General features: G+C 56.1%; 4 protein-coding genes across 5 annotated transcripts in view; 1 reads left to right on the forward strand and 3 right to left on the reverse strand.

The window, feature by feature from the left end:
- Nucleotides 1-4,150, reverse strand: part of CNNM2 (cyclin and CBS domain divalent metal cation transport mediator 2) — a 135,207-nt gene extending 131,057 nt beyond the window's left edge. For both annotated transcript variants that reach the window (XM_068139472.1, XM_068139470.1), the window contains exon 1: nt 2,548-4,150. In XM_068139472.1, the coding sequence (XP_067995573.1) occupies nt 2,548-4,135 (1,588 nt within the window). In that variant the 5' untranslated portion in view covers nt 4,136-4,150. The remainder of the gene's footprint in view (nt 1-2,547) is intronic.
- Nucleotides 4,151-8,744: 4,594 nt separating this feature from the next.
- Nucleotides 8,745-12,853, reverse strand: AS3MT (arsenite methyltransferase). The gene is made up of 10 exons (XM_068139473.1): nt 12,559-12,853; nt 11,932-12,059; nt 11,678-11,828; nt 11,469-11,605; nt 11,154-11,223; nt 10,834-10,915; nt 10,615-10,746; nt 10,351-10,493; nt 9,806-9,931; nt 8,745-8,943 (listed from the first exon to the last, which is right to left on the reverse strand). Exons 1-10 carry the CDS (start codon nt 12,637-12,639, stop codon nt 8,857-8,859), a joined length of 1,137 nt encoding a protein of 378 aa, XP_067995574.1. The 5' UTR covers nt 12,640-12,853; the 3' UTR covers nt 8,745-8,856.
- A 727-nt stretch (nt 12,854-13,580) lies between these two features.
- Nucleotides 13,581-17,090, reverse strand: BORCS7 (BLOC-1 related complex subunit 7). Its single transcript, XM_068139474.1, has 5 exons — nt 16,931-17,090; nt 16,238-16,300; nt 15,738-15,781; nt 15,308-15,328; nt 13,581-14,867 (listed from the first exon to the last, which is right to left on the reverse strand). The coding sequence occupies exons 1-5, from the start codon at nt 17,069-17,071 to the stop codon at nt 14,816-14,818; spliced, it is 321 nt and encodes a 106-aa protein (XP_067995575.1). The 5' UTR covers nt 17,072-17,090; the 3' UTR covers nt 13,581-14,815.
- Nucleotides 17,091-18,117: 1,027 nt separating this feature from the next.
- On the forward strand, nt 18,118-21,630 carry CYP17A1 (cytochrome P450 family 17 subfamily A member 1). The gene is made up of 8 exons (XM_068139219.1): nt 18,118-18,435; nt 18,932-19,070; nt 19,620-19,849; nt 20,078-20,164; nt 20,259-20,468; nt 20,673-20,842; nt 20,919-21,022; nt 21,242-21,630. The coding sequence occupies exons 1-8, from the start codon at nt 18,118-18,120 to the stop codon at nt 21,508-21,510; spliced, it is 1,527 nt and encodes a 508-aa protein (XP_067995320.1). The 3' UTR covers nt 21,511-21,630.
- Nucleotides 21,631-25,427: the final 3,797 nt, after the last annotated feature.

Consider the following 25,427-nt stretch of genomic DNA (forward strand, 5'->3'; position numbering starts at 1 on the left):
ACATTATCACTACAGGTTAAAAACCCCATCATGCTATCTGGAGTCCAAATAAGCACGGCTGCAGGTGAGAGGAGAACAACTGCCCTGTGCCCATACATGCAGCAAAACCCATCTCAACCAGACAACAGTTGTGACATCTATGCCACTTTTAAATACCTGCAGGGAAGAGGACTCAACCACCTCCCTGAGGAGCCTGTTACAGTGTTTGAAAATCCTTTTGGTCAAGAAGTTTCTTCTAGTACCTCATGCTATCAGTTGTTACTAGGGAGAAGAGACCAATGACCATGTCATTATAACCTTCTTTTCTCCAGACTAAACAATCCCAGTTCCCTCAGCTGCTCCTCAGAAAGCTTTGCTGCCCTTCTCTGGACCCACTCCAGCATCTCAATGTCCTTCTTGTAGTGAGGGCCCCAAAACTGAACCCAGTACTCAAGAGTGACCTCACCAGTGCTGAGTACAGGGGGACAATCACTTCCCTGGTCCTGCCTGTCACACTATTCCTGATACAGGCCAGGATGCTGTCAGCCTTCTTGGCCACCTGAGCACACTGTTGGCTCATGTTCAGTCAGCTGTCAAATCAACACTCCCAGGCCTTTCTCTGCTAGGCAGGTTTCCATCCACTCTGCCCCAAGCCTGTAGCATTGCTTGGGGCTGTTGTGACCCAGATGCAGGACCCAGCACTTGGCCTTGTTGAATCTCATACAGCTCACCCCAGCTCCTTGATTCAGCCTGTCTAGGTCCCTCTGTAAAGCCTTACTAACCTCAAGCAGATCAACACACCCTCCCATCTTAGTGTCATCTGAAACTTACTGAGGATGCATTCAATGCCCGCACCCAGATCACTGATAACTGTATTAAAGAGAACTGGCCCCAGTGCTGAGCCCTGGGGAACACCACTAGTGACTGGGCTATGTCACAGATAGAAGGTATGTTCACCTTCCATCTATGAAGATGAAACAAAGATGAGGACAGCAGCAGAGTAACTCTAAATCCTCAAAACTGAGTTAAGCAGGAATAAAGATCAAATGTCAAACTGTCAAAGCTCAGCCTGTGGACAAACAGCACCTGAAATTTAAGTGCCAATTTAATTTTATTACCTAGAAAGCCCATTCACCAATTTACAAAGTGCTTCTCAAGGTAACTTTTGCAGTTGATAAAGGTGAACTCAAATATTCCCCTTTAGCTGAACTGTGAGGTAAGTGCAGCTGTAAAGATCACCAGATCACAGGACATTAGGAGCTGGAAGAGACCTCTGAAGATCATCTAATCCAACCCTCCTGCCAGAGCAGGACCATAGAATCTAGCACAGGTCACACAGGAATGCATCCAGATGGGTCTTGAAAGTCTCCAGAGAAGGAGACTCCACAACCTCACTGGGGAGCTTGTTCCAGTGCTCTGCGACCCTCACAGTGAAGAAGTTCCTCCTCATGTTGAGGTGGAACCTCCTGTGCTGTAGTTTATATCCATAAAATAGAAGATCTTTCAGCCAGATCATCTCTTAGGGACTGAACTGCTCAGCAGTATATTGATTAGATCTACCCAGATATAATAAGCTCTGTGGGACTCCAATGGCCTTTAGTTTTCCAACACAGAAGTCTACACGTCAATCTGTTTGAAAATTTCACTTAACTATTTCTTTGAAGTCACTTTCCTGCACAGGCTGTATAGCATTATCGTTTGGCTTGCGGAGAGGAACAGGTTTGAAAGAAGAACACACACACACACAGAGAAACCCCCCACTTTTTTACTATCTCATAAGCAAAAGCTTCTAAGAGGAATTGAGATGTATTCATCAGGTCAACACCTCCTACCATTAAGACAGGGATGGAAAACCTCAGTCCTGTTCTGACATAATTAGTGTGTACGTTACATTAGGGAGGCAGAGTCACATCTTGCCAAGCCTGTGGTCCTGGAGGCAGAGGGAAGCCTAAGGAAAGAGACCTGCAACCCTAAAGCACAGCACCGACAGGTGTTTTTGAATATATTTTAAGACCCTGAAACTATTTATGAGTTACAAGACCAAAGCATCAATCAAACTAACTGGAACATGACCACAGAGCTGAGGTCAGCCGGCTGAGCCTATGAATGGAGCGAAAACGCCTTGTTTATCTCAGCACGTGTGTACGCACTAAGCCAGAAAGACACCCGAGCAGCCCACCCGCTCCTCACTGTCAGGCCAGCTGAACAAGCACGGAGAAGACACAGCCAAGTAACAGGCGCGGATTCCCGTCAGCGGTTCTCACCATAATGGACAGATGAGTGGAAAAAGCAAGAAAGAAAACAACCTTGCTCGGCACCATGCCCACACACACATCCCAGTGCAGTAGGAAAAAGAGGCCGGGGGCACATACCAGCCACGTATCAGCTTTCTGGCCTGGGGAATGAGCAGATCTGAAAGATACCTAAACACTGGCTGCTGGCTGTCCTGAATGCACCTTCCCAAACTTCTCAATGAGCAGGAACCCAAGAGGCCTCTCCACAGGGTTCCCTCGCCTCAAGAAAGTGACAGCCATCAAGCAGCACCTCCCACCCCCGCCGCAAGCCCACCTTTCTTGAACTCCTCCAACATAGCATCGAGCTTGGTGTCATTGAAAACGAAGTGCAGCGGATGGTTGTAGAAGCGAGTGATGGTCTTAAGTGGGGTGCAGTCATCAGGGTCCACAAAAGCCAGGTCCTTAACAAAGAGCAGGTCCACAATGTTGGAGCGGTCACCCTCAAAAACGGGGATGCGGGTATAACCGCTCTCCATGATCTCAGACATAGTGTTGAAGTCGAGCATAGCCTCGGCAGTGATCATGAAGCAGTCTCGGAGGGGAGTCATCACATCCTCCACAGTCTTTGTGCGCAGCTCCAGGGCTCCTTGGATAATGTTGAGCTCCTCCTTGACTAGATCATTATAAGGGTCGGTGACACGCAGCATCTCCAGCAACTTCTCACGGTTATAGACCGTGCCGATCTCCTGGCCCAGGACACAGTCCAGCAGCTTGCTGACGGGATAGGAGGCCGGGAAGGTCATCATCATGAAAAACTTGGTGAGGAAGATGGTGTTGGCGCCCACGGCCAGACCGTGCCGAGAGCAAATGGCCTGCGGCACGATCTCGCCGAAGATGACGATACCGATGGTGGAGACCACCACGGCCACCAGCCCAGAGCCGGCAATGTCATCCAAAAGAATGGTAAGTGTGGTGTTGACCAGGACATTGCCTAGCAGGAGGGAGCAGAGCAGGTAGTTGCCCTGGCGGCGCACAGGCTCGATGCGCTTGGCATAGTTCTTCTCTTTGTCCGTGCCACAATTCTGCACAATGCGCAGTTCCATGGGGTCCAGGGCCATGAGGCCCAGGTTGAGGCCACTGAACATGCCCGAGAGGCAGAGGAGGAGAGAGATAAAGATGACTTGCAGCCAGAAGGGCAGCAGGAACTTCTTCTCCTCACCCACGATCATCTTGGTGTCTTCACCGTCATGGTAGATCCACGTGGTCTCGCCCCAGGGCGGGGGCCCGGCTGGCCCCTCGGCGCCCGACAGCCCTCCGGCGGCCCCGGGCCCCAAGGCGGCGGCGGCGGGGGCCGAGACGGAGGTGCACAGGTAGTAGGACTTGCTCTTCTCGGTCTTACGCAGGGGCTTGATCTCGATCTCGATGATGCCCGAGGTGCGGCGGTTGAGCACGATGTGCGGCAAGATGATGATGTCCGAGGTGCGGATGCCGCAGCGCTGCGGGGCGCCGCCGCCGCCCGTCACCCCGCCGCCACCCCCGCCGCCGCCGCGCCCCGCCGCCCCTGCCACCGCCCGCCCGCCCCGCCGCCGCTCGTGCTCCGTGAAGGCGATGCGCGACCAGGTCTCGTTGTTGATGTTCTGCCCGTAGACCCGCAGCTTCACCCGCGTCCGCTCGCTCACCCGCAGCGCGCCCCCTTCCATGAAGGAGACGTCGTCCGTGTCCTCCAGCCGCAGGCCGATGATCACCGTCTCCTCTGCCGCCGCCGCCGAGGGGGGAACGGCAACGGCGGCAGGCGGCGCGGCAGCGGCTGCAGCCGGGGGTCGCCGGCCCAGGCAGCCGCCGAGTAGCAGCAGCACCACCACCACCACTACCCGCGCCCCCCGGCCGCCCCCCGCCATGTTCCCACCGGGCAGCGCGGCCATCTTTAGTCAGGGCTCGGCGCCGCCACGGCCCCGCATTGCCGCGCGGCGCCTGCGGCGTGCCCCGGCTCCCCCGGCGGCGGCGGTGGCGGCAGGCACGGCGGCGGGGAAGGCGGCAGGTACGGCTGCCCGCGGGACCCGACAGGCGGCGACTGCCGGGCCGGGCCGAGCCGAGAGCCGCCTCAATCCGCTGCCCTCCCCGCCCCTCCCCGCCCGCCCTCCGGGGCGGGGCCGGGACCGCGGACTGCCAATCAGCGTACGCCTCTCTGCCAATGGCAACCTGGCCCCGCCCCGCCTCCCGCCACCGCCTCCCCAGCCCGGGGGGCGCGTGACTCCGGTGTGTACGCCAGGCGGGCGGAGGCGGGGCCGATAGAGCGGCCGCAGCCAATGACGACGGGGCCTAGGGCCGGCGGGGCGGAGCCTCGGACGGGCGCAACCAATGGGGGTGCGGTGCGGCCGGCGGGCCGGGCCGGCGCGTGCGGCGCTCGGCGGGGCGGCTCGCGAGTCCCCGCGCTGCGGGACGGAGCGGCCGGGACAAGAAGGGATGGACGAGACCGGACCCGCTCTCCATTCCTCCCTTTTCCTGCCCGGCCCGCTGCAGCGGCAGGTGCCGCTGCCCACGGACCTCACTAGGCTGCTGGCCTCCCTCAGCGGCCCCGGTGATCCGCCGCTCGCCCTAAGTTCCCCACACAAGTAAGCGATCATGCAGCGCCTCCTGGCGGCCCCGCGTGGCGCAGCACTGCCCGTTCTAGTCCGACCAGGCGGAGAGCATCCCCTCGCCCCCTGCCGCTGCGGACACAAGGGCTCCTCGGGGTTGCGCTGTGTACTTGGGGCCGCGTCCTTGGCATTGGTTCTGCTAGCAGCAGGAGACGACAGTAGCTAAACCGGTGCGTGCCGTGCCCGCACTTGGCTCTGCCGCGAGCCGCCTTCGGTGTGGTACAGCGAGGAGATCTACGGCACGGAAGTCATTCAGCCGTCGCTCCGCCCCCCGGGCTCCCCACCTGGAACCCGGACATTTCTCTGGCTAGGTTATTCCTGCGAGCGAAATAAAACGTTACGTGTTAAATACGAAAGGACTGCACCACTCTTCTATCTTACTGGCGTTTTCTGCTCATCTGCCTGGGGCACCTTCAGCCTCCTAAAATTAGACAAACCCCTATGACAGGACCTGGCATGAGTGGGGCTGGGATTGTGGAGCTCCCACTAGAGACCATAAAAAGCCTCTCTGCCTGTCTGCTCCTCTCTGTTCTGCTCGCTCACAGTGCATGGATGCATGAGGGGCTGAAGGGCCTCGAGTCAGGGGAAAAAAAAACATTAAAAATTTTTCAGTGTGTGCTTAAATTCAGCACTGAGAGCCACGCTGCTTCCAAGGCCTCACCTGCTGTGCCACAATCCCAGATGGGGCAACAAATGTCCCAAAGCTCAGTCATCTCTACAAGTACCTGAAAGGAGGCTGTAGCAAGGTAGGGGGCAGCCTCTTCCACCATGCAACAAGTGACAGGACAAGAGGAAATGTCCTCAGGTTGTGACAGGAAAGATTTAGGTTTGATCTTAGGAAAAAATTCCTCACCAAAAGGGTTGTCAAGCATTGGAATAGTCTGCCCAGGAAAATGGTGCAAATTGAAAGTACTTAGGTACCCTGGAGGTACTTAAAAGACATCTCCGTGCGGTGCTTAGGGACGTGGTTTAACTGTGGACTTGACAATGCTGAGGATGATCTTAAAGGTCTTCTCTAACCTAAATGATTCTATGACCATCCCTCCACCATGCAATTACCAATACACAGTACAGGGCATAGTGTAGTATCCTAGACAGCCAGAGAACAACAGCTGTGAGAGCATCCAGTATGGCTTCTGGTAGCTGCACTTTGGGTTTGGGTGAGCCTTTAGAGGGGACAGAACAGCTTCCCTGCCATGCAAGTGCTTGGAAAATGGAAGAATAGAGGACTGTGCAGCACAACCCAGTGTGGTGGCAAGCAGAACTCTGAAGGCTGTAGCCACAATTTTTTCCTGATCCCCAAAGTTCATTCAACTCAGTCGTGAGGAATTCTGCAGGTCTGCTTCCCCAAGGAGACAACAGGTGACCCTGAACCACAGCAACTCCCTACTGAAGTCAGTGAGCAGAGTCTCAGGAATCACTTCCCTCTCACTTCGGGGTGAACCCTAATTTACAGCTCCTGCCCTCTCAGCACCTGAAGAGGGAAGACTCCAAATGCCACAGAGCTTTGCACAGGGAAAAGGGGATTTGGCTCATCTCTACAATCACCAAAACACTTTGACCAAGTTCTTGGGCAGGTTGTTTTGAGGTTCCCCACATAGGATGAGGCTGCAGGACCTTCTCTTTACATGGTTTGAAGGCTAAAACCCCCCAGGCTGTGCATACACAAGCAAAGCTAGGTAGGCAAAACACCCCATACCAACAGCCTAGCAAGGACCCCTACTCTAGTGCTCAAAACCAGTCAAGTCCTCTCGGGTTACTTCCTGACAGGAATGCTGAGAACCTGGAAAAAGTCAATGCTTTGCAAATGCAGTGGTATTTAGCTGTGACCTTTTTTCATATGCATGCAAGAGGGGGGACCTCACTGCAGGAGCCTCTCTCCCTAGGCATGCTGAAAGGTGCTGAAAGGCCACCACAGGGACTCATACCTTTTTAATGAAGGGCTTTGCAGGTAGGAGCCCTGCACCCCATCTGCTCTTCCATTCACGCTGGGAAGTTTCACTTTGATAGCAGGAGCTAATTGCTGCAGACCTGCTGGGATGGGCTATCTGAGGACTTTGAGAAAGTCTTTGTAAGTAATTGCAGAAGAGGACTATGCAGGAAGGGAGTAAACTACATTTTAGTTGGATTTTCAGCAGATCCTTCCCAAGGTCCTATCAGTGAGGTTACTCCACACAATTTCGGAGCTCCTCTCACCTGCTGAGTCACAGCCACCTCCAAGGCTGGTCTTTCAGGGAGAAGAAACCACCTGTAACTAGCTAATCAACATGTCCTGTTGGTTCCAGATACCAAGGATTACTTCTTTTTTTTTTTTTTTTTCCCCAATCACGGTATAGCTCTAAACTTACAAATTTTTGTACACCCAATAGGTCAGGCTTGTAGTCTTGTCTAAAGCCAGAAGGACAGGATAGCGAGGTGACTTTCCAGGAAACCATATTTATTAGCATTGTTTAATTTCTAAACTGTAAATTAATTGCTTCTCAACTCTGTTGCTTGAGAGGGCAAGTTCAGCATCTGGACTGTCACATCTGGTTTTGTATTTCCTGTCACTGTGTGACAGTCAGGAGTTCCCTGACCACTTACAATTTTCATTCCAGATGTTCCTGAAGTGCCTCCATACCACCTGAACCCTTCTCAGCCACTGCTACCACAAAGCATCCTTGGCACTTGCCCTTGTTTCTTTTTTTAACTCAAAATATGTAACTGTTTGCTTTTTTTCTTCCTCCATGACACAGCAAGATGCTGTTTAAAAAGAGGGGATAAATTTGGTCCCTCCTGGAAAATCAGTGTGTGAGGAGAGGTGGAAACAGTCTCTCATTTCTGAATTCAGCTACTTACCCAAGGGTTCAGCCACTGCTGCTCTTCAGCAGCCCTCAGCCTTTCCCAGACAGCCTATGTGGCCCAGGTCATGCAGGATTCATATGAGGCAGCAGGAGCACAGCTCATCACCTCCCACCAAAGTCTCCAAGTCCTCACCCATTGCTCATTGCCCACTGTGGGTCACAGACAGCCAGGTTTCTGCTTTTCCAGAAATGCTGCATTTCCCTGCAAAATTCCACAGGCTTAATGCAGAGGACGCTGAGCTTTCCCACTAGATGGAGTCCAGGGGAAAAACAGAAACCCCAGCAGGACTGCACAGGGAAAGGAAGAGAAATTCTCATCTCCTGGAATGGGCTGTAGGGCTGCAAGCATGGGGAGTTGTACTTTGAGCATGCCCCACCCTGAAAGCAAATAATGAAGACATCCGTCTGCACCTCATGTGCCAAGTTGTGGTCTTCGTGGAAAAGCAGGGCTGGCAGAGCCCTCAGAAAGGGACCGATCCTCTTGCCCACCATCCTGGGGAGATGTTTTGTTTGTGACCACGTTATCGAGCTGCTTAGCAGGCAGGGACTCTGCCTGGTGAATGCTAGCAGCTCTGTGTCGGAGGTTAGCACAGGGAGATCAAAAGAAGGAAAAAAAGTAACTGGACTGCTTACTGCTGTCTCTTTTGCATCTCAGAAGCTTTTATGTCTCAGTTGCAGGCTCCCCAAAACTGGAGCCAGGCTCACACAGAGGGGTGCATGCTGCAGGGTCAGGCTCTGCATGGCACTGGGGCCTCCTCTCACACTCCAGTTTACCAAGCTGCCTTCCACAAATGTCTCTGCTCTGGTCTGTGGGCTCAACGCCAGCACACAGCACTGCCAAACCCATGCCAGACCTGTCGTCACACATGTAGGAACCCAGGACCTCTTTCCCACAAAGACCCTGTCTGTGTGTCCATGTGTCCAAGCCATGCAGCTGCTGCCACAGAAATGCTGCACATCCTCACCACAACCAGGCACAACATGCCCCACCAGCCTCACCAAGGAAGCACAGCACACTACAGCCCTGTGGTCCCAGATACAAACACACAACCTTTGAGCTCAGACATTTATTTGCTCTCTGGTGGAAGCCACACACCATGCAGGGCTGTACCCTCCTGCCCTGCTGGCATCCACCAGGGCACCACTTGCCACTCAGCAGCATCCTCAGGGACCACAGGTGCCACCAGGACAGCAGGCAGGACCAGGGGCTGCCAGCTGGTCCAGTAGCTCGAAGGGATTGCAGATCTTCTTCTGGAGGACAGAGAACAACCCGGGGCAGGATCAGACCAGAGGGAAACAAGAAGCGCCCTGGCAAAGTGGCATTTTCCCCTAACTGTGTTCTCTGACAGCAGGGCAGCCCAAGCAGATAGCTAACATTGGAGCAGCCCCAGGTCACTCCAGCAGCTCTTTTCTGATGTGAGGAGGAAGCCAAGAACTTCTCTGGGACTTTGGCTCTGCTTTTATCTGAGAAATGCCTCCTGCTTGGACAGGGACCCAAGAACATGTCCCACTCCCCAAGTACAAGGTTGTATTTCAGGGACACACAGCTGCAGGATGTTATCTTCCTTGCCTCTCCTGGCCCATGTACAGCCTAAAGAGCCCACCAAAGAAAGGAAAAGAGAGGCTTCAAGCAGATAGAGGCACTTTGTGCTGCGGGATCAGAGCTGGCAGCTGGCAGCTAGGGTCAAGTTAATATCAGTAGCTGGGAGGGCAACAAGCAGAAATTGCTCATTGGGATAGGCCTTCACCCCTCTGGAGCAGCCTGTCCCCAGCTGTTTCACCAGGGAAAGGATGTCTTCCCTGGGAGACCTTGGGCAGGTCTAGCTGTCAGCCTCAGCAGCCCCCACAGACATATTGTGGAGGTAAGGCGCTCTCATACATGCTGGTTCAAGCAGACCCCTGCTTTGGAAGGCTTCACCCCCTGCTGTGGTGCAGTTGCCCAAACTCAGGCACCAGGTACCACCCTTGGTGCCCCATGAGTTCCTGCCTAGCCCAGAAGGACTCAGATGTCTTGGTCCTATGGCACACCCCTCTGATATCCCAATGTAACTGATGCCACAGGACAGCCATGTCCCCGTCCCTGAACCCAGCTGTGGAGCTGCCTGCTACCAACCTTTGCTCCCTTGCAACAGCAGCCCTGTGGTGTGGCAGTGCTGGCTTGGACCAGGAACTCCTTTGCAAACCTAGAGCTCTGCAGGATCGCAGCCATCTCGGCATCCACAGCTACCGCTTCTCCTTTCTGGGAGCAAAGGAATGGTCACAGAGCTGTAGTTCAGGGTATGTGTGGCCCAGGAGACCCTAGCCACCCAGCCAGATGAAGGGAGGAATGATAGCAAGGACATAGCCTGGCCCAAAACCTTGAGAAACACTCACAACCGCCAAGCACCTGGCTTTAAACTCCCCTGTGAAACCACCAAGGATATCCTGGTCATACCTTCAACCCAATGCAATGCATGGGTCTGGATCCTTTTCTCACCCTTTTGCACCTCCCCTGTTGTATACAGCCCCTTTGCTCTCACCCACCACATCCTCCACCCAAGCTTACCCCCCAACATCATAGATCATGCTGCTGCGTAGCACTGCTTCAGCAGCTTTACCCCATCCCTACAGACCAGGACTGCTCAGCATCTTGAGGAACCCCAGGGTGCCTCCCCACACCTTGAAGGTGAAGTTGGCATCAAACACCAGCTCTCGTTCGTGCCCAACAATTCCACCACTGTAGGTGACCTGGCTCGGCCCAGCCTGGCTGCTATCTGGCACCTTGAACAGACGGAAGGTTGCAGAGACAAAGCAGCAATCGCCTGCAGGAAAGAAGTTGGTGTCTGGGGTACCAAGTGCCTGTGCTGGGACCCTACAGAGACTGGGATCCCAGCACAGCTCCCCGTGGCGCCCAGAGCCAACAGTCCTTGATTAGACCCTCACCGATGATGTTCTCCAGCTCCTTGCAGCCAATGGTGATGGGGCTGGCAGAGACCAGGCATGGGGTTTTGAACCCCACCTCCTTAGCAATGCTGTACAGGTCTTCCCAGTACAGGGCTCCTGCCAGGCACTCCCCTAGCACAAGACCATGGGCACAAGTGATGAAAGCAAAAGTCTAGTCCCACCCATCCCACACCACCCCCTCCCTGGAGCACTACGCACCCCACAGCACCCTGTGCTTCCGGATGGTCTCACTCAGGCGCTGGCTGGCATAGACATCACTGAAGTAAATTTCTCCCCCAGGCTGGAATGTAACAAGGAGTGAAAGGAGACCCCAAAAAGCAATGAGACAAAAGGGGCAGGGAGAACTGGGTACCTCCAGTGCTACCCTGCTTGGGATCTTCTGCACAGGTGTCCTCCCCTGGCCCCGTTCTGCATCCCTACCTTGCTAGATCCCATTTGCTACATTCTAGTGGCACCTCAACAACAGGATCACCCCAACTCTGCTCTGTCCCTGCCGCAGGAACCAGGCTCAGCATTACCTTTAGCACACGGTAGGCCTCACGCAGCACAGCCCGCTTGTCAGGGGCGAGGTTGATCACGCAGTTGGAGCTGGGGAGGAGACCAAGATTCATTTGCACCCTCTTGCATGCTTAGCACCACTGGCTGCTGCATGTCACATTACTTCATGCAGGATTTGGGGACACCAATTTGATCATGAAAAGGGCAGCTCTAGCCCAGACTCTGCCTTCATACGTTCCCTTTCCTAACAGGTGCTCCCAGTGGGATGCAGATCCAGACCCCATCCCAAGAACCTCAGCAGCACAGGGGGTAGCAGTGCCCTGAACAGTACCTACATGATAATATCATAGCTTTTGTCAGCCAGCCCAGCATCACTCAGCTTCTCTATGTAGCCCTGGAGGAACTCCACGTTTGGCTTTTGGTAGCCAAATTTGTCCATGTGGTAGGAAATGTGCTTCTTTGCAAGCTCAACCTGGGGGCAGGAGGGCAGTGACAGTGGGTTGATGCTGGGGGGAAGAGGGGAATCCCTGGCTATGTGCTGTACCTGGTCCTTCGTCATGTCTATCCCTGTCACATGGCCTCGCTCCCCAACCAGCTGGCTCAGCAGGTAGCAGTCTCTGCCGCTGCCACTGCCCAGGTCCAGGATCCGGCATGACTCCAGGGACTCAGGAATCACCAGACCACAGCCATAGTACCTGAAAGGATGCTGAGCTGGGCAGAAGTGCCCTCACAGTATGGTGGTCCTGGGGGCTGCAGCCCATGGGGAGGCAGCAGCGGAGGGGAGACCTTAGGGTTTACCTGGCTACCACCTCCTCGTGGACACGCTCCAAAGCATCTCTCACCACCTTGGGAAGAGGCCTGGCCAAGGTGACACATGCATTGGTTTTCAGGTCCTCTGACTTCTGCAGCTCTTTGCCATAGTAATCCTGAGATAAAACAGACAAAGGTCACTGAACTACAGCAAGGTGTGGCCTAGGAGCTCCCCAAGAACCAAAATGTGGGGACCATGCCTGCATTCAGCTTGCACACACTCCTGGTGTCCTCTGTCACTGATGCTTTCATCTGCATCCAGCTGAGAATCAGGACAAGAAGTGCCCCATTGTCCCTATCCTCCCTAGCCCCCCTTGCTTACAATCACAGATGTATTTGTGCTGTGGGAGAATTTTAATTCCCGCTTGCAGGAACTCTGTAGTCTGCCGACACCGTGTCTCCAGCGAGAGGTGCCCGGGGAACAAGGACAGGGAAAGGCGAAGTTGCTCAGCTCCCCATGCCTGCGGGAAACGGCAGCAAAGCAGCCGCCCGCACCTGATGGTTTTATCGGCGCCCCGAAACGAACTGCTCTGTGACCGCGGCAGGCAGCGCGGCACAGCCTGGGCTCGACCCTCCTGCCCAGCCGCCCCGCTGGCCCCTGCCCGTGCTCCTCACCTGCACCTCCCGATGGATCTGGTCTCGCAGGGGGCCGCCACTGCAACAGGAAAGTGGAACTGGTGTCTGACACCACACCATCGGCACGGCGCCAGGCCCTCCCGAAAGCCCTGAAGCTTCCTTTACCCCAAATATCGGAGCACCTTTTGCCCAATTGCCCACACACACACTCGGCAGTACCCAGAGAGAAGCTCCAAACGCGCAGCGTAGTGAAATGCTGCTAGGGAGACCTGACAATCTTTCCTTCACACACAGTCTCAGCTGCTCTGAAGAAACGAGCCCCCAGAAAATTCCCCGCACGGCAAACACACACACCAGCACCCCGCCCCGCTTCGCACAGAACCCTCCATCCCACGGGGTGCCCTCAGGGAGGCCCCAGGATGCGCAGCAGACCCCCGGAGCTCCGGACACCACAGCGCCCCGCCCCGCCTTCGCCCGGATTCTGACCGGCCTTGGCCACGCTCCGCCCCTACACCCTGCGCCGCCCCAGTAACCTTGCACCTCCCCGACAGCCCTCCACCGCCCCAATAACCTTGTACCGCCCCGACAGCTCTCCACCGCCCCAATAACCTTGCACCGCCCAGACAGCGGGTGCTGGCTGGTCCGCACACCGGGCACATTGTCCCGCAGCCTCCCCGCACTCAGAGGAGCTTGCCCGTCTCCGATGGGCATAACGCTGCCATCACCCTGCCCATACCCACTGCCTCTTCATACCCCCGCAGCCCACAAAAACCACCCCTCTGCCTCCTGCCCCAACGGGTCTGCACCCCAGTGGCACAGCCCTATTCCTGCTTGCCCTAAACGCAGGGAGCGCTGAGTTTGATGCCGCAGGGCTGCTCTGGCCACTGCAGAAGGTGGGACCTTGGAAGGAACAACTACCTGCAGCACAGAACTGCATGTGCAAAGCCACCCTCCAAGCTGAAGCAGGCTGGCAGACACTTCAGGACAAAGATCCACCGTGATTAAGTCTCCCCGCTGCACAAGGACTACCAGCCATGGCATTCAGCACAGACTCCACTGCATTTTGGTGGTGGTCAGGGCAGCTTTTATTCTCAGTCAGATTCTATAGCAGCTTAGAGGAAACCCTCATTCCCAAAGCGTACCTGCAAAGCCGCTGGGCTAACAGTGGGGGTGCAGGAGTTGTGCTACACCAGATGAAGCCGAAACATGCAATGGCACTGAAGCAGATGGTGGAATGCAGCAGATGAGAAGGCTCGACAGCACAGGAGCCAAACCCCAGCAGTGCTCCATCAGGAATGTGACAGGCCAATGCCAGCTTCCAGCCTGCCTTCTCCTATCAGCTGATGAAAAGCACACTCAAGCAAACAAGTGCTTCCCGTGTGCTCCAAGTGCTCCAGATAAGCAATTTACCAAAAAAAAACCTCAGTATTTATACTCTGGGCAGGAGGTTGCTCCCTGGGACATGAGTAGGAGCCCGGTTGCTAGTCCCCCAACACCAGAGAGTGCAGAACTAAGCACACCAGCTCGTGATGCTCTCCCATTTGCTTCCTGGTCAGGCCTTTGGATACCTTCCCAACCAGATACAAGCACACACCACAGCCAAGGCTGCTTCATCAAGAGCTGGAGCAGCAGCCCAGGAAGAGGAATGCAGCTGAAGGCCGAGGGCCGTGCAGATGGGCTGTCAAGGGGATGAAATTCCAAAGTCTGGCAGAATGGAAAATAAGATAAACTCCAAGCAGGATGCTGGACAAGCCACGTCCAGCTGGGCCAGCAACAGGGCTGTGTGCCCAGACTCATCTCTTCAGAAATCCTGGGCTGAGGCTGACATCTCAGTCTATACTGCAGCACCGCTCTCACCCACCCAGGCACTTGCAGCTCCCACTGATTAACATGCCCTAAATTGTACTCTGTGTCTAAATACACACCAGTGTCAAACTGTAGCCACCTGCACCTAGAATGCATGGCTAGACTTTATGCATTTCTTTCATGGGGTGCTGCTGTGGGCTGAGTACCTCACACTACATGGGAGGGAAGTGGACACAGGAATTGTTGGATGGAGTAAAGTTTCAAGTAAATTTGTTAGGTGCTGGTGAGCAGACAAGCATCCTGGAACAGAGATGTGGATGGAGGCACAGAAGAGGGGCCCACATGCCCAGAAACACAGAATCTGCACATATCCCAGCTGACGTCCAGCACCATCCAGACACAGGTCTGAACCTCGGGGTCTGGAGGGGCACGGACACTTCGCTGCCCTCAGTGCCAATCGAGATGTCCTTGTGCCTTCTTCAGCTATGCTTCATTTCAGCAAGTGACTCAGCTGGTCCTGTAGGTTTGATGACTGCTCAACACTGGGAACCAAGCAAGAAAAGATTCAGTGAAATCTGCTCCACAGATCTCATCCCATGGCATCAGAACAGCTTGGGTGCTGACCCTATAGCAAAGAGAAACCCTGGGATTCCACAACCCACCTCAGTGTCCCAAGGCAGACCTCATTTTGTGCATTCATAAGCAGACAGCTCTACACTACACCACCCTCAGCTCCTATCACAAACCCCTCACAAGTTCCACCATGCTAATGAAACAAATGGAAGTTCTGGTAGAAATCCTCCCTCCACTCAAATCTCCAACTCTTCACACTCCTGAAACACTCTCCCACTGGGCAAGATCTGCCAGCTGCCAAAAACTTTTTCACTCTATTTTCTCCCACCCTACTCCATCACTTTTCCCTTTGCATCAACCCCCATACATCCCCCAGGTTCTCCTGGTGTTTCTTCATCTGACTACTCACTTCTTCTGAATTGCTTCTTGCCTAGATGAGAAAAGGAGACAAAAAGAGCATTAGAGAGCAAAATCTCAGCAACTGGGTTCATGTTATATTAAGAAAAGGGACTTGATCAAAAGCTCAGGAAGCAAAACCCCTAGTGTGTTTCCAGATTAAGTTCTGAGAGGACAGCAGCAGCATTGGCTTCTCCCCCTTAGCCTTAGACGTGTCACACACTTTCAAAGGAGATACAGTGCAGGAGGCAAAAAGCCCAGCTCCCACCCCAAAACAGCCTGAAATATACAGCGGGTCTGAAAAGGAGCTGGAAGACAACAGTTTTGAGAAGCCAGGCAAGAGGGATCAGCCTGAGTGGGCTTCATGCAGTTTTTAAATTGAATGGAAAGGGATTGAGAGATGCACTCAGCTCCCTAAACAGAATGTGGTGACTCCTACTTACTGGTACTGTAGATGAGTCGTTATTATGGCCATTTTCCTTAAACTCTGTGGGAGAACAAGACAAAGGATGAATGTTTGATGGGAGAAGCTCATCAGAATGAGAGAGCAAACTGTGCCAGTGCCCCGAGGAGCTCTTCCAGCACAACCATCATTGTACTATTGCACTTCCTCCAAAACACCCTCACCTGCATCTGCCAGCAGTGGCACATTCCCCTCCTCCTCCCAATGACAGGCACAGACACAAAGTGATTTATTTCAACCTATACCCCTCCTAAATCTTCTGGTAGTGACAGCACAGCTTAAGGGCTGTGGGCTTGGGCTGTACACTGGAAGACCAGCCACAGAATTGGGTTTAAGAAGCACTGTTCTGGCCACCAGACTTGTTGCCTGAACGTGTTTCATTTCAGAGCCCCAGAAAGATGTCTGCATATCTGTTGTTAAACCCTCCTCTCTTCTGGTCCACTAGAAACACTCTTGCTCTAAAAGGTATACAGTGCTTACATCTTCTGAGTGCAGGATGGCATCTTCTTGCATCACCATGTTTCTAGCAGCTTGACCCAGCAGCTGAAAGACAAACGAACAGAGCAGACTGAAAGGCAACAGCTCCGAATTTGCCAAGACGCTTGTGACAGCTGCTCAGCAGACCTGCAGGCAAGGCTGACAACTCAGGGGCCGCAGGTGACACGTCTGGAGGGGAGCACCGCGGTGCCGTGCCCGCACCTCAGAGCACTGGAGTTTGGGAGATCCAGAGGCGCCGCTCCAGCCCGTCACTCAGGGCAGCCTCCAACTTCCCACCACCTCCCCAGCGCTGTCACAGGCAGCCGGAGCGCAGGGACGCTGGCACCTGCGACCCAACAGCAGTCCGGCGGCGCCCCGACGGCCCAGCCACGCCCGCTGCCGGCCCATGACGTTCTCGTCCCCCGCCCGGCCTCAGGGCCACCTCTCCCCCGGACTACAACTCCCAGTGTGCCCCGCGTCGCCCGCCTGCTCCCGGCGGTCCCGCTCAGCAGCCGGCGGCGCTCGGCCGGGCCGCAGCTCCCCGCCCACGCCGCCCCGCCCAGACGATGCCCCCAACAAGCGGGTGGTGACCGGACCGGGCCAGGTCGCCCACTGTCCCCGGCTCCTTCTCGCCTCGCGGCCGCGCTGCATGCCCGGCCCCCTGTAGTCGGCCGTCCGGCAGCACCCGCCCCTCACCTCGGCGCTACGGGAGCCCTTCAGCACCTGCTTGGTGAGGGCGATCACGTCAGTGCCGCAGCTCGTCACCTTCTCGGTCAAAAGCCCCTTCACCGAGTGGCCGAAACGCGCCTGGGCGTCCGCAGCGCCGCCCGCCGCCATCTTACCCTGCCCGCGCCCCGCCTCGCCCCGCCGGGCGCCGCTACGGCGAGCGCCGGAGGCCGAAAGGCTCGGGAAGGCGCAAGGCTCGTGGCGAGTTGGGGTACTGCCGTGGAGGGATAGTTTCTGCCTGGCGCCGGCTCCCTTGGGGCTCTTGCTCCCCTGTTACCTCCCCCAGGACACCTCAGGCTCAGACATCACCCCAGGCACTGACACCCGAAGCTTCCCAGCATTGCCCGGGGCTGCCCGGTGCTCACTGTCGCTGCCCAGCACTGCCCAGTGCTGACCAGGACTGATGAGGGCTCACAAAGGCTTTATGGCACTGACCACTGCTTGCCCAGTAACCGTCCGGGGCTGACCAGTGCTGCCTATAGCTTTCCAGTGCTCACCAGTGCTGATCAAAGTTGTCCAGCACTGCCAAGTGCTGCCCATTGCTGCCCAGCACTAACCAAGGTTGATGATCCGGGCTGATTAGGGCTTCTTAGCATTCCCAGTGTTCTTGGGTGCTGTCCAGCAGGCTCCAGTACTTGCCCAGCACTCCCCAATACTTGCCCAGCACTCTCCAGTGCTGACCGGGGCAGATCAGCACTCCCCAGTGCTTGCCCAGTGCAGTCCAGTGACTCCTGGCCCTGTGCTGCTTATCCCTTCCCAGGCATGTTGAGGGGTTTCCAGGTAGAGGACAGACTTAAATGCCCCACCAGCAGCACTCATGGCACCCAGGGGAGAATAGGTGCCCCCACCCCATACCCTTTCTCACCCTCTCCAAGGTCCTGGGGATGGAGCCCTCAGGACAGATCCCATCCTGGGTATCTCCTGGCACACAGCCCACTGGATGCAGCTCCCCCATGGCCACCCACTGCAGCCATGGCCCAGCTGCCCTCGTTCCCTACTGGGTGTCCAGCTGCAGAGCTGGCCATGGGCCCAGTGCTCGGTTTCCCCCTTGCAGTCCCCCCCGATAAGGAGGCAAGCTTGCCTCAGAGTCAAGGTGACAACCCCACAGACAGTATAAAGGCCCCCTGCACTGTCACAGCCCCACAGCCAGCCCCATCATGCTGCTGCTGGGTGCCCTGCTGCTAGCCCTGGCCCTGCTCTGTGCCTGGGGACTGGCACACCAGCGAGCCACCGCAGCCATGGGGATGGGTTCAGGGCGCCCACGGAGCCTGCCAGCCCTGCCTCTGGTGGGGAGCCTGCTGCATCTGACGGGGCACCCCCAGCTCCACCTGCGGCTTTGGCGCCTGCAGGGCCGCTACGGCAGCCTCTACGCCCTCTGGATGGGCTCCCACTACGTGGTGGTGGTCAACAGCTACCAGCATGCCAGGGAGGTGCTGCTGAAGAAGGGGAAGGCTTTCGCTGGACGGCCCCGCACTGTGAGTCAGCAACAGGTTTTGGGGGATTCCCTCCCACTGTGGCATGGGGTGAGGTGGGGGTGCTCCCAAGAAAAGCACCAGCACCCAGAGTGGTCTGTCTCCTCTGCCCATCCTGTCTGCAACAAGACAATGGCAGGGGCAGCTGCTCTCTGCCCAGTTCCCAGGGCAAATCCTACATATCTTCTATCTCTAGAGTGACTTCCCTGGGGGCTGGCTGTATCTCGGGGTGTGGGGATGTGGTTCAGGTGCCACCAGGCTCCCTGCACCCCCTAAGTTTGTTGGGCACCCCAGCCCCTAACCTTGATATCTATCCCCAGACTTCTTCACCGGTCCCTGGGAGGGAGGGAAAGCAAAACTCTTGGCCCACCAACATTAACCAACAGCCTGCTATACTGTTTCTGGAATGAGATGATCACCTAGCATCACTGCTCCCCAGTACACGGTCCCAGTGTGGCTGCCCTGCAGGGGGGTGACCTGGGGGCTGCCTGTCGCACAGGTGACCACGGACCTACTGTCCCGGGGGGGCAAGGACATCGCCTTTGCCAGCTATGGGCCCCTCTGGAAGTTTCAGCGCAAGCTGGTGCATGCTGCCCTCTCCATGTTTGGGGAGGGCTCACTCGCCCTGGAGAGAATCAGTAAGTGCCCTCCACCAGCCCACAAACTCCCTCCCAGCTCTGTCTCCCTCTCCTGCTTGACCCAGGCTGGACTATTCTTTTCTCCATTCCCTAATCTCCTGGGAAACAAGGAGAGACTCATTGGCACAGCCCAACCTCCCCGGCATCCTCCCGGTTTTCCTAGCAGGAGCTCAGGCCCTCTCCTTCCTTGCCCAGTACCTCGCACCACCTCCCCCTATGTGTTTTCCACCCTGAGCTTTGACTCCTCTCACTCACTGAGGCACGGAGCCAGCTCCGGGTCCTCCAGGCTCCTTGCTCCACCCACGAGGAGCCTCAAGCTGCACACAGAGATTTCTCTGCTTGTCTCCGCTCTCTCTGCTCCTCCCTAGCACCCAGCATCGTTCTTTCTGCCTGTCCCAGCCCCTCAGGGCTCAGCCCTAGCTGGAGGGTGCTTGCTGCAGGCAGCACACCCTGCATGAGTGGGGGACTCCTCTTTCCAGCCCCGAGCTGCCCCCTCCATCCCCTTGGCGTCACCACCACGCCCTTACCTGCCTCTCCCCTCCACCCCAGTCTGCCGAGAGGCTGCATCCCTGTGTGAGACTCTCAGCGCTGTGCAGGATATGGCCCTGGACATGGCTCCCGAGCTCACACGGGCTGTCACCAACGTGGTCTGCTCCCTCTGCTTCAACTCCTCGTACCGGCGTGGGGACCCTGAGTTTGAGGCCATGCTGGAGTACAGCCAGGGTATCGTGGACACTGTGGCCAAGGAGAGTTTGGTGGACATCTTCCCCTGGCTCCAGGTGAGCAGGGACATGGGAACTGCCTATTCCTCTCACTTCAGATGAGAAGAAGGAGCTGGGATGTGTCCTGTGGGAGCAGGACCTGAGGCCCCCACGGTTAGGAGGGTCCTTGGTCCCTGCCCCAGTGTCCCACAAGAATAGGTGCCCTGGTAGGCATGGAGTGACAGCCTGGAGGTCTGCAGAGGCTGAGCTGGAATCTCTTGTTGTGATGGGCCTTTTCTCCCCCAGATTTTCCCCAACAAGGACCTGGCCCTGCTAAAGAGATGCCTCAAGATCCGGGACCAGCTGCTCCAGCAAAAGTTCACTGAACACAAGGTGCCAACAGGGCTAGGACAGGGAGATAATCATGAGTGGTGGGGTGGAGAGGACTGTATCAAGAACAGCCCAGCTCACATGTGTCTCCTGGTAGGAAACCTTCAGCGGGGACACTGTGAGGGACCTCATGGATGCCCTTCTGCAAGTGAGGCTCAGTGCCAAGAACAGCAGCCCACCAGCACCAGGGCTGGAGCTGACTGATGACCACCTCCTCATGACAGTGGGGGACATCTTTGGTGCTGGTGTGGAGACCACCACGACTGTGCTCAAATGGGCTGTGCTCTACCTGCTCCACTACCCTGAGGTAGGGCTTCAAGACAAGCAGATACCAAGAGTGATGTCAGGTCTTACAAATAAGCAGGGTCAAGATGTGGGCATTTCATTTCTGCCTGCACAACCTGCCAGGATGTGCTGCTGATGCTGGGTGTACCTCACTGCCATGGAGAGCCCTCATGCACAGGGCATCCCCCTCCTAAGGCTCCAACCCCAGCCCTTGTTCCTCTCCCAGGTCCAGAGGAAGATCCAGGAGGAGATTGACCAGAAGATCGGGCTGGCACGTCACCCCCACCTCAGCGACCGCCCGCTGCTGCCCTACCTGGAGGCCACCATCAGTGAAGTGCTGCGTATCCGTCCTGTGTCCCCTTTGCTCATCCCACACGTGTCCTTGGCTGACACCAGGTGAGACCCTACCAGGGGAGAGCCTGTACGAGGGCTGAGACTGCAGGTGCCATCTCATTCTGTGTTTGCCTTGCAGCATTGGGGAATACTCCATCCCCAAGGGCGCCAGGGTCGTCATCAACCTCTGGTCTGTGCACCACGATGAGAAGGAGTGGGACAAGCCTGAGGAGTTCAACCCTGGTGGGTTGGGTGCTCCCTGTCCTCTTTGGGGAACAGGGAACAGCAGAGTGAGCCCAGGGGAGACTTGGTGGTAGGATCCTGCTCCCCCCACTGTGTGGGGCATTTGCACCATCCTCTGCTTTTTGCAGCTCACAGGGGACACACACGGCGAGCTTGGGCAGGTCTGGGGCAGAAGGAACAATCTCTGCTGATGCCAATGGTGCCCTTTTCCCCTTGCAGGCCGTTTCCTGGATGAGCAGGGCCAGCACATCCACTCACCCTCGCCCAGCTACCTGCCATTTGGAGCAGGGATCCGTGTCTGCCTGGGTGAAGTCCTGGCCAAGATGGAGCTCTTCCTCTTCCTGGCCTGGGTGCTGCAGAGGTTTACGCTCGAGTGCCCCCAGGACCAGCCCCTGCCCTCACTGGAGGGCAAGTTTGGTGTCGTGCTGCAGGTGCAGAAGTTCCAGGTGAAGGCCAGGCTGCGGGACGCCTGGCGAGTGGCCTCGTGATGGGGACAAGCCCTGCATCCCAGGCAGTGGTTCCCAGAGGGGATGGAACAGGACCGTGGAGGCTATGCCCTGCCTGTCCCACGAACGTGGGGCTGTCCAGATAAAGCTGTTCCCAACGCAGCATGGCTCCGGCTATTTTTTGGGCAGGCAAGAGAGGGGCAGGGAGTGGCAGAAGGGTGCTTGAGGCATATCATGGCCCCACAGCTTCACGTGAGCACTGGGCTGAGCCGGGAGGCCACAGCCCCTCTGTGGGGCCGCTAACATGGACTGCCCCTTCACTTTCCCAGGGATGTGAGGTGGGGAGCCCATCCAGAGACAACTGTAAGCCATGGAGACCAGCCACCAGCTTAGCTGCTGGGGGAGGGGCCCACTCCAGCTGAGTAAGAGGGGAAAATAAGACCAGTGGGCTGTTTAGGGGTGAGGGATGACCAAGTTATGCTCAGCAGCTGTGACCCTCGGCTGGCCCCTGCCTCAGCTTCCCCACTGGAAGCAGGGAGAACAGGTTGCCCAGAGAGGTTGTGAATGCTCCCTCCCTGGAGGTATTCAAGGCCAGACTGGATGAGGCCTTGAGCAGAGCAACCTGGTCCAGTGGAAGGTGTCTTTCCCCATGTCAGGGGAGTTGGAAATAGGTAATTGTTAAGGTCCCTTCCAATTCAAACCATGCTATGAATCTATGAAAACAATGTGATATGGGCTGGGAGCTGAGCCCACCACAGGGTAGAGAGAGCTCCCCCAGCCCTGCCTTACTCTGCCCCATCTCAGAGCTGCATGTTCCCACTACTGGGACTGCCTTACCCTGCTCCTCCCAGGGAAAAAAGGAAACAGTTTTGAGTTTCCTGCAATTCTAGCTCCCTGTCATCTTCCTCTCCCCCCCCTGCTGCCAGCACAGGCAGGCAGTGCACACGAGTGCCTGCACGCACAGGTCCTTGACAGCCGGTCTGTGTGCAAAGCACAGGGCTGCACTCGAGCACGTACGTGCGTGCACCTGTGCTCATGTGGACACACATGGCCCCTTCGAGATGGGACGTGAGCTCCTTGGAGGACTGCAGGGCTGTTCAGCTGCAACCCCTCTAGCAGCTGCTGTGGGAAGGCACAGGCAGCCCCAGCTCTGGCTGGAAGCAGGGCCCCCCACTGCCCAGAGACACAGAAAATAGGGACTTGGGGGTGCTGGTGGAGGAGAAGCTCAATGTGAGCCACCAGTGTGCACTTACAGCCCAGAAAGCAAATCCCATCCTGGGCTGCATCAAGAGAAGCACAGCTAGCAGGTTGAGGGAGGTGATTCTCCCCATCTGCTCCACTCTGGTGAGACCCCACCTGGAGTACTGTATCCAGTTCTGGAGCCCCTATTAAAAGAAGGATCTGGACATGCTGGAACATGCCCAGAGAAGGGCCATGAGGAGGATTAGAGGGCTGGAGCACCGCTCCGATAAGGACAGACTGAGGAGCTGGCGCTGTTCAGTCTGGAGAAGAGAAGGCTTTGAGGAGACCTTATTCCAGTATCTTAAGGGGGCCTACAAGAAAGCTGGGGAGGGACTTTTTAGGGTGTCAGGTAATGACAGGACTGAAGGGAATGGAACAAAACTAGAAATGGGTAGATTCAGATTGTAAGTTAGGAAGAAATTCTTCACCATGAGGGTGATGAGACACTGGAACAGGTTGCCCAGGGAAGTGGTAGAAGCCCCATCCCTGGAGGCTTCTAAGGCCAGGCTGGATGTGGCTGTGAGCAACCTTATCTAGTGTGAGGTGTCCCTGCCCATGGCAGAGGGGTTGGAACTAGGTGATCCTTGAGGTCCCTTCCAACCCTAACAACTCTATCATTCTAAGAGTACCCAGAGGTGTCTGGTCCCCATGGTCTGAGCTCAGCTGCAGCACCCCCAGGCCCAGTGAATGGGCACCATGAAGCTGAGGGCTGGTGACACTCACTGTGCAGCAGCATGGCATCTCATGCCTGCACGGTGTCCCCAGGCCCAGATGTTCACTGTCTGGGTGGATCATGGCCATTGCTTTCAGCAGCATAACCTTCCCGTAACACGAGGGGCTGTGTTTGCTTTCACTGAAAACTACTGTGCCACGGAGGGCAGCGTGAAGTTAGGCTTCTGGTTCTCCATTACTTGACCTTTTAATATTTAACTAAAGAGCAACACAATTATAGCTCAGGGCATCTGGAGGGAAAGGAGCGGGGGAAGAGGGGAAAGCCCTGCACAGCCCCAAAATAGTGCAACATCCCCACCCTGAACATCCCCACATTTTGCACCTTTTCTGTTTCCCCCTGCCCTCTCTCTCATGCTAGCAAGCATGCAAACTGACATAAAACTTCCCCACCCCTAAACTTTCTACCTCTCCATCACAGTGTGTATTTTCTTTCTAAGTGCCAGCACTTTGATTTCACCCAGCCTTCTCATTGCTCAGCATCTGGTGCCAAATGGCTCTCATCGGCCTGCAGTGTGGCACAGGACTGATGAAGGCAATGCATTTTCAGCCTGGCACAGAGGCAGGAGCATCTTCCCTGCTCCCAGCACCTTCTTGTATCAGCTCAGGGTGGAAGAGAGGAACTGGAAGAACTACCATGCACATACCTGTCCCTGGGGCATGCAGCTGACCTACCAGAAGCAGGGCAGAAGGGAGCAATGCCAGCAGAGTCTGAAACTGGGTGGGTGAAGGGGGACTGGGCTCAGAGTGGGTTTGGAGAAAACTTGGCTAAACACAAATGCTCTGGGCTTTGATGGGAACTGGCACCTGGTCCTTCCCCCTGCTCTAGATCCTGTCCCAGGCAGCATGTGCTGGCAGGGAGGCTCCTTTCCAGCATCCTGCAGTCACCAGTAACCGCAGCATCTCGCTGACTCCAGGAACATCAGCCCAAGATTTCCAGCATCTCTCTCCCCCTTGGCCAAGGCACTACATTTGTTCTCACTGGGCCAGCACCTTGCACATGCACTGCCACCCCCAATGCACTCCCAGCAAGATTTGTGCACTCACAGCAAGTACTCAAAATGGGCAGAAATGGGGACTTTGGGACCAGGGATGTTTCTAAGCTGGAGAACACCTCTGGCCGCTTGCACAAAGTGCACTCTCTGGCTGGGTTTCCCTATTCTCCAGGGCCACCACGTGCTGTTCCCAGGCCTGGAGACCAGCCATGTGCTGCAGACCACATCATGCTGAGCACAGCCCTTCTGTGGGTGTCTTGCTCCCTGTCCCAAGCCACCTCCTCCCAGTCAGCTGACTGGGAGAAGATGCTGCTGCAGAGGGCTTCAGTACCCAGCAGCAGCTGCCTGGCACCCTGTGAGCTGGTAAACAGCTGCCAGCGTGGCTGCTTCTCACTCTGGGAACGAGCAGAAATGCTGCTGAATCATCTGGATGGTGTTTATGACCTGACAGTTGCTCTGGGGCCATGTTGCTGCGCTCCAACTCCTGAGCCCACCAGACAGCATCACATGAGATGCTGGCAGTGAGGCAGCACCAGACTCAGCCTGTGGCAGATCCCTGCCTCCTCCCTGAGCCCCCTGTGGAACTCAGGGTCACTTGAGATGTAAGACTCTCAAATCAACCACCTTAGATGAGATCTTTGGCTTCATTCAGACCTGGCACTGGGCAAACTGGCACTCCAAAAACTGGTGGAAGGAGGTGACCATGCCTACAGGAGACACAGGGGAACCTCAGTATCTGCCACTGGGTTCAGGTGGCCAAGCATGGGCAGCAGCTGAAAATGATGAGGCGTTTGCTGCTGAAATAGTACTGCTGTAATGGCTTCAGTCATGTTGGGTCCTTGCCCTCCCTCTGGGGCCATGCAAGGTATTTGCACAGGGGGAGCCCAGGACAGGAGGGAGCAGTGCCAAAGAGCTTGGAGGACAAGTTCAGGGGTGTTGGGAACCCTATAGGGGCTCTATCTCCTTGAAGCAGAGGAGATCTGCAAGAGAGGA

Source organism: Melanerpes formicivorus, unplaced genomic scaffold (assembly GCF_026170545.1).
Source record: "Melanerpes formicivorus ecotype bairdi unplaced genomic scaffold, bMelFor1.0.p_v2 SCAF_6, whole genome shotgun sequence".
Classification (NCBI taxonomy): Eukaryota; Metazoa; Chordata; class Aves; order Piciformes; family Picidae; genus Melanerpes; species Melanerpes formicivorus.